This window comes from Macaca thibetana, chromosome 13 (assembly GCF_024542745.1).
Source record: "Macaca thibetana thibetana isolate TM-01 chromosome 13, ASM2454274v1, whole genome shotgun sequence".
NCBI classification, from domain to species: domain Eukaryota; kingdom Metazoa; phylum Chordata; class Mammalia; order Primates; family Cercopithecidae; genus Macaca; species Macaca thibetana.
In genome coordinates this window covers 59,264,846-59,277,916 of record NC_065590.1, presented here as the reverse complement: position 1 = coordinate 59,277,916, position 13,071 = coordinate 59,264,846, and the positions used below count along the sequence as shown (strand labels likewise).

Here is a 13,071-nt window from a genome sequence, read left to right as displayed (position 1 = left end):
ACTCAATTAGAAACGTGAGGGGGAAAGTAATTGGGTAATATAGCAAGCAAGTGTGCTACATACCTATCATGTCTAATAAACTCTACATCATGTCCCTGATGGCACTTCTTAATGCAGTTCACACATATGGCATTTCGATCTGTGGTGTTACAAGTATGACATCTAAAAAGCAAAAGCTTAAATTACTTTTCTCAAACATGTCATTAATGCAAAACAACATTCCATTCTGTTTATATATTACCCTATGACCTTTGGCTTTAAGAGGACCAAAACAAAATTCTTTGTGGCTCCAGCCCAGATTAATTCTGAAAAGGAACTTTAATGGAATAAGTGATTTTCCTGTCTTTGTCTTCTGAGGGAAGAGGGATGATTTGTAAGTTGTATAAAGGCAGTTCTTTCCACTTTAAAAGCCTCTCAAATCTTTCTGGGCTGAATCAATTTGGAGGAGTGAAGAGTCAAAACTGTCATGGTGATTGCGATATATCAAACACTTGACATCTTTACCCTGAAATTTCTAGGAAAACAATATGTTACACAACATAAGTTACATGACATCAGTTACTGTAGTATTAGGTTTTTCCAGTTATGGTCTTTGTTTTGTTTTGTAGAGACAGGGTCTCCCTATGTTGCCCAGGCTGGTTTAGTGCTAGGATTACGGGCATAAGCCACCACGCCTAACCATAGTTACAGTCTTAAACACATGATATTTAAGTAGATTGATTATAAAATTTTCAGTTATAGTCTCAACACTGGCAAATAGCCAAAAATGCTAGGCACTGCTAATTTAAAAAGGAAATCAGTCTTCCTCTTTTCAGGACTCACAATATATTTCTAAGTTACCTGTAGAAATCATGCATGGGATAGCTGGTATAACTTGATATTTTATATAAACATTGGCCTCTACTAACAGCCTTTTCTATGGCATCTTGATTGTTCATTATTTTGTTATCTGTAATAAAAAAGAATAAGTAAAAATCCAGAGGACTGTTAATATTTTAAAAACTAAAGATTACAGGATTATTCTAACAGAAGAGCCACTATTTTTAAGAGCTTTAAATGAAGCTAACCAATGAATTGTAAGAAATCAGCTAAGAATAGAATTTTCCTTGTATAAGATACTTCAACCATTTAGAACCAAAGCTCTGTTTTCTTTCAAAATCTCTTAAATTGTTGCTAACTTGGGGAGTGACATAAGGAATCAAGTTATAAAACGGCCTCTGATATCTTTCATGGCGTACTGCATATATTTATAGGTATAACAGACTCCAACATACCTTTCATTGTCACATTAACACCAGATGCTAAAAATAAGCCTCCAAATCGGTTGTTAAAAATCTGATTGCCTTCTAGTGTTGCAGTTGCGTGATTTGTAATTTCAATACCTGAAGTAAAATTTACAAACAAGTAGATACATCACTTTATACTGCTTCTTAAAAACCTGAAATTAGCATGCAAATGTAAACTGGTTCTTTTATAAAAGTACATTAACCCTCAATGTCTACTGAATAAAATGTAGATATTTATTTCAACCACCAACAGTAACATTCACTTATCGATTATGGTCAAAAGCGCAATTTCGCACTAGCCTGTCTTAAATACATGATACTTGGATTTCATTTGCATCCATTTTAACATCTGTGTTTCTGTTGCAGACTTAAATTGGTAAATTCATCTGAAGAATTGAATTTATCTGTATTCCTAGTGGTAATACAAGCCTGCATTTATTCTATCCCAATAAATGTTTCATAATCATGACTAAGCAATAACAGCAATATTTCTTAGGAGTCTGGCTTATAGTAGAAGAATCCAGAACCTGATTGGGTGCTCTCGTAAGTGAATGAATAAATAGGCATTCAGCCACTTCAGCAGCACACTTTACACATTTTAGTTAATAAGCAAAACAATGAATATACTCCACATCAAACACTTTGCAGAACTATATATAAGCCACAGGTAAGAAAAGAAAATACAAACCTGCAGCAAATCCATCAAATATTCTGTTTTTCCTTAAGATTGGATGACTATTAGTGCTGATGAGAACACCTGCTTGAGCATTCCTGAAAATATCATTTTCTTCAAGGAGACCTATAATAAAATATTTCCTTAGATTAAGGCTAATGCATATAACAGACTCTACTAGCGTTTTTGGGGGTATTTAGGTTTGCTTTTAGTTTCTTATTTAACTGCATTGTAAAATTCACAGGGCTATTTTTTCAGCCAAAAACAGTTTATTATCAGAGGTATTAAGGATCTAACAAAATTGCTAAAATGACAGGTAAGAGCATTGTGACCAATCTGCCATCTCCATGATAGCAGGGACCATGTCTAAGTTTACTCACCACTTCATCTTCAGTGCCAGGTACACAGTTGATTCTCAGTGAGTATTGCTGAATTAAAGTTAATTCCTTTGAAATATTTCTAGAACCTCTGTATCCTCTCTGTTTTTAGCTCAGGCAAGCAAGCCCTTATTTCTGGCCTTTATTACTATAATCATTTCCTGATGAGTATCCTTTATTCCAGTTTCATCTGCTGCATAGTTCCCAGTCAGTTAACTACAACTCCTATCTTGCCTTTCTCTCTAACAAACTACTTTCAGAATAAAGTTTAACATTACCTTGCCTTTCAAAATATCCCTCCTACTTGTTTGTCTTAATGTGAGACATGGTTTTATTTCTGTAGACATGTGACCCCTCTGGTATTTCACATTACTGACCTAAACTTTCCCCTGGATGAGTGGGAAAAATCTGACTCAGGGACTTCTTGGGGTCCATTCTGTTCACTCTCTGGGTATTAATATTTCTGGGTTCTGTCCCTCTCATTTCCCTCTGCATACTCCTTGGGTGATCTTACATCTTGCAACTATTACAACACACTGTTGCTTTTTTATTTTTGAGACAGTCTCACTCTGCCACCCAGGCTGGAGTGCCATGGTGCGATCTTGGCTCACTGCAACCCCCGTTTCCGGGTTCAAGCAATTCTGATTCAGCTTCCCAAGTAGCTGGGATTACAAGCACCTGCCACCACACCTGGCGATTTTTTTTTTTTTTTTTTTTTTTGTATTTTTAGATTTCACCATGTTGGCCAGGCTGGTCTCAAACTCCTGACCTCAAGTGATCCACCCACCTGGGCCTCCCCAAAGTGCTGGGATTACAGGCGTGAGCCACTACACCCAGCCACTGTTGCTAATTCTTGTATCTATTCATTTAGCTTAGTATAATTAATCACATTCTGGTCATAACCAATTTGGATATTCCAGAAGACAACCTTGGATTCAATGTTTAAAAACTGACCTTACTGTTTTCCAGAAACCATCTCCTATATAACTTACCTCAGTGAAAGGTAGTCACCCAAATCAGAATCCCAAGTATCCATCATATTTCACTTTTCTTTCAACCCCCATATTAAATCAATGACCCAGTCCTGTTGGTTCCACCCTTTTTATAGAGATAGGGTCTTGCTATATTGCCTAGGCTGGTCTCCAACTCCAGACTCAAGTGATACTCCTACCTTAGCCTCTGGAGTAGCTGGAAGTACAGGTGTGAGCCACTGTGCCCAGCTGGTTCTGTCCTTTTAAATATCATTAACATGTCCCACCACCCCCAACCTTTTCATACCCTTATGCTATCATTTTAGTTTAGGCTCTCATTATTTATTGCCTGAGTTATTCCAAGCCCCTGTCTCTAATCTTGATTATTTTCACTACAACCTCAAGTGCTATTGCTAAAATGGAGTCCAAACTCCTTACTGCATATAGAAAACCTCATGATTTGGGCCTTGCCCCTTCTCTAGCCTCAACTTTCAGTACCTCTTCCCTTGTGTTCAATTTCCTCTAGACTTTTGTTTACAATGTGTTCCACTCCATCACACTATACATTTTATGGATGTAGTGCTGTTTCATATAGCATTATATCTCTAGCATCTGTATGACAGTGGTTGGTACAGAGATTTTAAATCAGTATTTAAAGAATAAAAGTGAAATAACATCTGGAATGGTCTGTTCACCTCTCCCACACCCATTTACCAGTAAATATCTACTCATTTTTCAAGACAGCTCAAAAGTGATTTGACTTGCATGAACCGTTTCTCAACACCTTGCAAATAAACCATTCTGTATTGTGTCTTCACTATATTTTGTAAAAAGTATCTATGTTACTTTACTGAATTACTAGATTATAAGCTCCTGGAGAGTCTGTCAATTGATCATCACTGCTTGGTTGTAGTATTAAATTTTGTTCATTAAATCTTGGTATGTTAGAGTAATAACTAGCTATTCTATGTAAGATAGGTACAAATGTTGGGTTATTGACATTTCAGGAACAGTGACAGATTTGCATTACGGCAGCTCTGTGAATCTCTGTATACATGCCTCTGTAAGGGGCAGCCACTATGGAACTTTTGCCTTAATGCAAAGTGAGTTGACCTTTATGAATACCAAACCAGGCACATCTTGGCTTCATTAATTCCATTCTCCAACAAACACAGGTGAAAGCAGTTACAAAAGCAATACCCGTTTACTAAAGACATTTTCAAATATTTACAAATCAATTAATTTCTCACACCTATTTCTATAACTTGACTTTGAAGTTTATTATAATCATATTACTATTCTGAATAAAAGGTCCAGAGAATGTAAACAAATTCTATCTTTAAAAAGGCTTACTGACAACTGCAGACTCAAAGTGTCTACAAAAGGAAAAGAAAAGTATTGTAAACATTTGTCTCTTAACACTAGGCACTATCTCCTAAACCAGCTCAACTTGATAACAAAAAAGACTTGAGATTCACTCATTTATAACTTAGTTAGCAATGTCATTGATCATTAGAGATATGGAAGAATAATGGAAAATTGGATTTTTCACTAATGCAAAATTAACAACAATACCTCGACCCCCATTAAATATACAGATGCCACCATCTCTTCCATCATGGATTTTATTTCTTCTTAGTGTAGGATTACTATCTGTCTTAATCCAGACTCCAGCCATTGCATTGTCAAATATTTCATTGTCTTCTATACAGCCTAGACCTATAAATGCAAAAACGTAGGTTATCTAGAAGGTATATTTCTTTCTTTTTTTCTTTTTTTTTTTTTGAGAGGGAGTCTCACTCTGTTGCCAGGCTGAGTGCAGTGGCGCGATTTCGGCTCACTGCAACCTCCGCCTTCCGGGGTTTAAGCGATTCTCCTGCCTCAGCCTCCCGAGTAGCTGGGAATACAGGCATGTGCCACCATGCCCAGCTAATTTTTGTAATATTTAGTAGAGATAGGGTTTCACCATGTTGGCCAAGCTGATCTTAAACTCCTGACCTCAGGTGATCCACCCGTCTCGGCCTCCCAAAGTGCTGGGATTACAGGCATGAGCCACCGTGCCCGGCCTAGAAAGTGTATTTCTAAAGTCTATTAACACAGAGAAAAAGATGACAGATAAAACATACCAGAATTATAAACTAGAATTCCACCATTCTGTCCTCCCCAGATTTTGTTGCGTCTAATTTTGGGGTTGCTTCCAGTCCTGTGAATAGAATAGAAAATAGTATCATTTCAATAGCTTCTACTCCCATATCCTCATGTTACGTGAGGTAAACAGTGGAGAAATCCACGTAAGTCATATAGTAAGAATTAACTATGCAATAGAGTCCTTCAAGATGCCCTAAGAAGAAAGTGGTTTAATTTTGCTTAATCCTGTATTTCCCACAGAACATAATTTACTACAGATTATTATTATAGAGTTTCCTAACATGTAAACTAAATGGGGTTATATTAAGTGACTTATATATTCCCCTCATACGTAAAATGAAGGAATGAATTACAGGCATACCTTGGAGATAATTGCAGGTTCCGTTCCAGACCACCATAATAAAGCGAGTATGGCAATAAAGAGAGTTGCACGAATTTTTTGGTTTCCTAGTGTGTTTACATTATATTGTAGTCTATTAAGTATGCAATAGCATTTCATTAAAAAAAAGTACATACCCTAACTTAAAAATACTTTATTCCTAAAAATGCTAATAATAATCTGAGTCTTCAGAGAGTTTAACAAAATAAAAAAGAGATGGGGTCTTGCTCTGTCACCCAGGCTGGAGTTGCAGTGGCATGATCATAGCTCACTGCCTCGAACTCTTGGGCTCAAGCAATCCTCCTGCCTAAGCCTCCCGAGTAGCTGGGACTACAGGTGCATGGCACCATGCCCAGTTAATTTTTGTATTTTTTGTAGAGATGGGTTTTGCCATGTTGCTCAGGCTGTTCTCAAACTCCTGGGTTCAAGTGATCCACCTGCCTCAGTCTCCCAAAGTGTTAGGACTACAGGCATGATCTACTGCACCTGACCAATTGGCAATCTCTTAAAATAAGACAAATTTGCCACATAGACTGATTTCCTTTCATGGAAGATTTCTCTGTAGCATTCCTACATGCAATGTTGTTATAGCATTTTGCTCACAGTATAATTTCTTTCAAAATTGTCAATCCTTGCCAACCCTGCTACTACTTTATTAACAGGCTTATGCAATATTCTAAATCCATGTTCACAGCATCTTCAACAGGAACAGACTCCACCTCAAGAAAAACCACTCTTTGCTCATCCGTAAGAAGCAACTCCTCATCTGTCCAAGTTTTATCATGAGGTTGCAGCAATTCAGTCACATCTTCAAGTTCCATTTTCTAATTCTACTTCTCTTGCAATTTCTACCACGCCTGGAATTAGTTCCTCCACCAAAGTCTTACACTACCCTAGTCACCCATGAGGGTTGGAATCAACTTCTTCCAAACTCCTGTTAATGTTGTTGTTATTATTTTTTTTGTCCTGGCCATGAAAACCTTTATTTTTATATTTAGGTTTGATGAATGAACAGCCATGCAGAAATGTGACTGGACACAAAGGATCTGGCCTAACGGTGATGGATGGAGTAGGGAAACCCAGCAAAGTCACTCTGTACAATTCCCCTTCCCCTGGGTATGGGGCAGGACCCCCTCGGGAATGAGGATCTTCCAGGGAGAAAGGAAAGAGTGACCTTGCTAGGTTTTATGGCTGGCTTTGAGAGAAAAGAATTCTAGTTTCTAAGACCTGCTTTGGGGAAAAAGAATTCTGGCTTCTGGGACTCAATTTGGAGGAGAAAAGGGGGCAGGAACCAGGAGGGAAGGACAAAGACCTGGCTTCTGAGGCCTTCCAGTCTCCTCTGGGTCATAGTAGTCTGTATGCCAAGGTGCCATACTTCGGGGTTTAATGAGCCCTGACAGCAGGTCCTTGCAGATTTCACAGGTAATTTGTGATCCAAGTAACTGGCTTTCAGTCCCCCAATTTCAGAGAACTTTAGCAAAGCCTGGCTGAAATTGGCCAAGTGTTAGAAGAACCTCTTCAAAGCTGAAGTTCATCGAGTTCTTCAGCTGAGGGCGTTAAGAATCCCAGATGTAAGGTTAGCAAGAGTTAGAAGTTCTGGAGTTTTCCCTGCACGCCCCAGCTCTTGAGCATCAACAGGCCAGAAGCTCACAATATCTGATCCTCCTGTGGCTCAGCAGGGATGTGTTTTAGAGCAGCATGTTCAGAATGAAACTGGCGCACTTAGTCGAGCCTCGAGGACCTTTTGAAGTCATGCGTGGCCCATGCTGGCCTCATGGGAACACAGGTGCTCCAGCACCTGATGTGTTCAGGACTAGGTGGGGGGGGAACTTCAGCCCTGAAAACATCCCCCTGCTGTCTAGACCAGCCTGCCTCATGGCCAGGGGTGGTGAGAACCCTGGCCACCCCTTGGGTTGCACCCCTGCTAGTACTAGAACTTAGCCCTTTCTGGGCAGAAAAGCTCAACATTTAGCTCAGGGCATAACTGGAATTTTTTTTTTTTTTTTTTTTGAGACAGGGTCTCACTCAGTCATCCAGGCTGAAGCACAGTGGTATGATCATAGCTCACTGCAGCCTCGACTTCCTGGGCTCAAGCAATCCTCCCACCTCAGCCTTCTGGGTAGCTGGGACCACAGGTGCATGCCATCATGCCTAGCTAATTTTTTCTATCTTTTACAAAGACAGGGTTTCACTATGTTGTGCAGGCTGGTCTTGGACTCCTGGCCTCAGGTGATCCTTCCACCTCAGCCTCCCAAAATGCTTGGATTACAGCACTTTTTCAGATCTCCTCCCAGGAATCATGAATGTTCTTAATGAAATCTGGAATGGTGAATCCAGAGGTTTTCAATTTACTTTGCCCAGATTCATCAGAGGAATCACTATTTATGGCAACTACTGCTTTCTAAAAATAATTTCTTATATAAAAAGACTTAAAAATTGAAATTACTCCTTGATCCATGCACTGTGGGATGGATGCTGTATTAGCAGGCATGAAAACAACATTAATCTAATCTCCTTGTACATCTGCATCAGAATTCTTGGGTTACTGGGTGCATTGTCAATGAGCAGTAATATTTTGAAGTATTTTTTTCTGAGCACTAGATCTCAATAGTGGACTTAACATATTCAGTAAACTGTACTGTAAATTCATGTGCTATCATCCATGATTTGTTGTTTCCTTTATGATATGTTTTGTGGACTTAACATATTCAGTAAACTGTACTGTAAATTCATGTGCTATCATCCATGATTTGTTGTTCCCTTTATAGAGCACAGGCAGAGTAGATTTAGCATCATTCTTAAGGGCCCTAGGGTTTTCAGAATGGTAAATGAGCACTGCTGGCAACTTAAAGTCATCAGCTGAACCAATCCTTAACAAGAGATCGGCGTGCCCTTTGAAGTCAGGCATTGACTTCTCCCCTCTAGCTATGAACGTCCTGGATGTTTCTTCTTCCAATATAAAGCTATTGAGTTTACACCGAAATCTGTTTAGTGTAGCCACCTTCAACAATGATCTTAGCTGTATCTTCTGGGATAACTTTCTGTAGCTTCTATCTCAGCATTTGCTGCTTCACCTTGCACTTAGTTTTTTTTCTTAAACCTCACGAATCAACCTCTGCTAGCTTAAAACTTTTCTTCTGCAGCTTCTTCACTTCTTTCAGCCTTCGTAGAACTGAAGAGAGTTGGGGCCTTGCTCTGTATTAGGAATTGGCTTAAGGGAATATTGTGGCTGGTTTGATCTTCTATCCAGATCACTAAAACATTCTCCATATCAGCATAAGTCAATTTTTTTGTTGTTTTATTATTTTGCTTTGAACCCTGAGAAACTAAGCCAATAAGGTTGTTTTGCTTTGCTTTCTTATCATTCGTGTGTTTACTGGAATAGCATTTTTAATTTTTTTCTAGGACTTTTCCTTTGCATTCACAACTTAGCTAACTGGACAAGAGGCCTAGCTTTTGGCCTATTCAGGCTTTTGACATACTTTCCTCACTAACCGTAATCATTTCTAGCTTTTGATTTAAAGAGAGAGATATGCAACTCTTCCTTTCACTTCAACACTTATAGAGGCCATTTTAGGATTACTAATTGGCCTAATTTCGATACTGTTGTGTCTCAAGGCAATAGGCAAGCCTGAGGAGAGGGACAGAGACAGGAATGGCTGCTTGGTGGAACAGTCAGAACACACACAACATTTACAGATTAAGTTTGTTGTCCTGGGCTCAGTTAACGGCATCCCAAAACAATCACAATAGTAACATCAAAGATCACTGATCAGGGTGGGTGCGATGGCTCACACCTGTGATCCCAGCACTTTGGGAGGCCGAGGCGGGCGAATCACCTGAGGTCGGGAGTTTGAGATCAGCCTGACCAATGTGGAAACCCTGTCTCTATTAAAAATACAAAGTCAACCGGGCATGGTGGCGCATGCCTGTAATCCAAGCCACTTGGAAGGCTGAGGCAGGAGAAGGAGAATCACTTGAACCCAGGAGGTGGAGGTTGCGGTAAGCTGAGATCGTGCCATTGCACTCCAGCCTGAGCAACAAGAGTGAAACTCAATCTCAAAAAAAAAAAAAAAAATCACTGAATCACTGATCAGAAATCACCATAGAGATATAATGATAATGAAAAAATCTGAAGTACTCTAAGAATTATAAAAATGAGACAGAGAGGGAGCAGATATGCTGCTGGAAAAAAACGTCACTGAGAGATCTGCTCAACACAGGGTTGCCACAAACCTTCAATTTGTAAAAAAACAAAACAAAACAAAACAAAACAAAAAAAACCAAACACAGTATCTGTGAAGCACAATAAACTGTAAAGTGTAATAAACAGAGGTATGCCAGTGTATGATCATTAGGACTGTTAGAGTTCCAAAAACTTAAAATATTAGAAGCTTATCAAAAACTATTAATTTTAAAGAAATACCATAAATCAGAAGCTTCAGTTTATTGAGTGCCAATGATATGCCAGGCATAATGCACAAGTATTTTAATACAGACTTCCACTCTCGAAGTATGAAGGATTATATTGGCAGCTGATGTGACTCTTACAGTGGAAAGCGGAATGGTGCAAGTGAGCTCTTATGGCCCATGTACCACTGGCTTCTGTCCTCACCTAGACCAAGGAAAGCTACATTCTGACAATTTAAGTCAAGATTATTTTAAGAATGTGAATATATATATATATAAAAAACAGGGGGATAAAGATTGGGCATTAAACAATAAGCAAATTTTTTCTCACACCCTACATACTCCTAATTCCCTCCCAAAAGAAAGCCAAATGTGAAAACATTTACCTTATCTGAACCCCTGAATACATGTGATTATAGATATCATTGTCTTCTAGCACTCCGTGTCCATTGTCATAAAAATAAACACCAACCTAAAATTTAAAAAAAAAAAAAAAAAAAAAAAAAAAAAAGCTTTTTCAAGGGACAATTATTTACAAAACAATATATTTCCCATCCAAGAGCCCAGGCTAATCCTACCTGCTTGCCACTGTGTATCCGGTTTCTTCTCAGTACTGGAGTGCTGCCAGTTGTCACCCAGACTCCAGCCAGAGTGTTACTATAAACTTCATTCTCTTCTATTACTCCTTGTCCCTTTTCATGCTAAATAAAAGTTACACTGGTTATAATACATATCTTCTATAAGCAAGGTGTTTATAGCCTGTTACCCCCTTTATAGACAGTTAAAAAAATTTCCATTTTGTTTTTTCATCTGAGTAAGGAGGTAATGGCAACATTCTTTTTTTTTTTTTTTTTTTTTTTTTTTTGAGATGGAGTCTCGCTCTGTCGCCCAGGCGGGAGTGCAGTGGCGCGATCTCGTCTCACTGCAACCTTCGCCTCCCGGGTTCAAGCAATTCTCTGCCTCAGCCTCCTGAGTAGCTAGGATTACAGGCGCCCGCCACCACGCCCAGCTAATTTTTGTATTTTTAGTAGAGCCGGTGTTTCACCATCTTGGCCAGGGTGGTCCTGAACTCCTGACCTCGTGATCCACCCGCCTCAGCCTCCCAAAGTTGTGGGTGTGAGCCACCGTGCCCGGCCAACATTCTTTTTATGTAGCCTCTACCTGAGTTTTAAGCTTTCAAAAATTTTATACTGTGCTTTAAGTGGTTTTATACTTTTAATATCACAGTAAGAGCAGTAGCAGCATTCAATTTTCTTTAGCAAAATAAATTCACCCTAGGATGTGTAACTAACGACCTCTCATTTAGTAATAAACAAACAGTTACTTCAAACATATTTCTGGTGAAATCAATTCAAAATTATATGGCTTCATATTCACAAAATTTTTACTTTTAGCAAATAATTGAGGACATGTGCATCTCTAGAACCATAAATGAAAATTAAAAGTCATGCCTTGTATAACATAAGGACCTTTTTGAAATTTCCTACATTTTCTTACTTGAATCACTTGCAAAAGTTTAGATACCATGAGCAAAGATGATTAACACAGGTTTCAAAATTTTGAAAGTTAATTATATTTTAACATAAATTTAAATGAAAAAAGTGGCAGAACTTCAGAGACTCATACAGTAGTCATACTCGTAAAATTCTGGTGTAACAAATATAATAGACTGCAAATGAATTGCTGCTGAGGTTATCCCATATTGCCAATAATACAGACTTTAATAAAAAGGTGTATCTCTTATGCCTAAATTTAGTCAGCTGCTGATTAAATTTTACATAATTCAACACGAACTATAAAATCAGAAGTCATTAAGATACTGGCAGGGAGAACAAGAATGTTATTTACCGTTTAACATTAATGACAGTCATGAATTCATACTTCAAAAGTTGAATATGGCCTATCTAAAAGCTTAAAGAGAAACCCTTTATCTCCCTGGTTTTGATGCATGAGTTTATAGAACCATATACATTAACTTACCACATAAATCCCACCATGCTGGCCATCATGAATTTTGTTATGCCGAACAATTGGACAACTGTTTGTCCTAATTTGTATTCCTGCTAATGCATTGCCTATTTAAAAATAAAAGTTACAATGTCAACATTTGTGAGCCTGGGGAATACAGTAAGGGTTTTACATTAGGTAGTGGTTAAAATTCTTACACTAGAATTGTAGTGACCATTACAAGACAATATTAAGAGAACTAGTAGTGTAAATAATGCAAAGAGCTGCAGGCAGTATAGCATAGTGGAGACTCTGGAGCCGAGCTGACACATTTAGAATCTCATGAATTCTACTTCCTGTGTGATCCTGAATAAGTAATTTAACCTCTTTGTGCCTCTGTATACTGATCAGTAAGTATCTTTGTGCCTCAGTATCATGATCAATATTTAATGGTATCTACCTCACAGTGTTGATGTGAATATATGAGTTAACTCAGTTTAAGATGCTCAGCAGAGCGCCTGACACTTAGTAAAGCTTTATGTAAATATTAACCAGGTTAGTGTTACCAGAAGCGAAAGCCCAGGCACATATTGGTGTCAGACACACAGATATCTACTGATTGTTTGCTGATTTAATGTTCCTAAAACTTTAAAGAGGAATACACATTTTCTTTCTTTAATTAGTACAAAGTATATTAAACTACCACAGAAATAATTTATTAACTATTAAACAACAGAGTGAAACTATGGAAACTGCAGATACACCTTGGGACTAAGGTCTAATTTATATTTTCATCCCTGGTATCTGGCATAGTGCCTGTGAATAAATATCACAGAATAATCTTTATTAAGAATTTAGGCTGGGCGTGGTGGCTTATACC

At 38.3% G+C, this 13,071-nt stretch overlaps 2 protein-coding genes across 15 annotated transcripts in view; both read right to left on the bottom strand.

The window, feature by feature from the left end:
• Nucleotides 1-13,071, bottom strand: part of CALM2 (calmodulin 2) — a 1,210,617-nt gene that overhangs the window by 688,278 nt on the left and 509,268 nt on the right. The window lies entirely within an intron of this gene.
• The window catches only part of FBXO11 (F-box protein 11), a 100,782-nt gene that overhangs the window by 1,342 nt on the left and 86,369 nt on the right, over nucleotides 1-13,071 (bottom strand). For all 3 annotated transcript variants that reach the window (XM_050754862.1, XM_050754863.1, XM_050754864.1), the window contains exons 14-22: nucleotides 12,225-12,319; nucleotides 10,823-10,945; nucleotides 10,631-10,716; nucleotides 5,434-5,510; nucleotides 4,883-5,026; nucleotides 1,975-2,085; nucleotides 1,275-1,382; nucleotides 841-949; nucleotides 64-162 (exon numbers count right to left, since the gene is read on the bottom strand). In XM_050754862.1, the coding sequence (XP_050610819.1) occupies nucleotides 64-162; nucleotides 841-949; nucleotides 1,275-1,382; nucleotides 1,975-2,085; nucleotides 4,883-5,026; nucleotides 5,434-5,510; nucleotides 10,631-10,716; nucleotides 10,823-10,945; nucleotides 12,225-12,319 (952 nt within the window). The remainder of the gene's footprint in view (nucleotides 1-63; nucleotides 163-840; nucleotides 950-1,274; nucleotides 1,383-1,974; nucleotides 2,086-4,882; nucleotides 5,027-5,433; nucleotides 5,511-10,630; nucleotides 10,717-10,822; nucleotides 10,946-12,224; nucleotides 12,320-13,071) is intronic.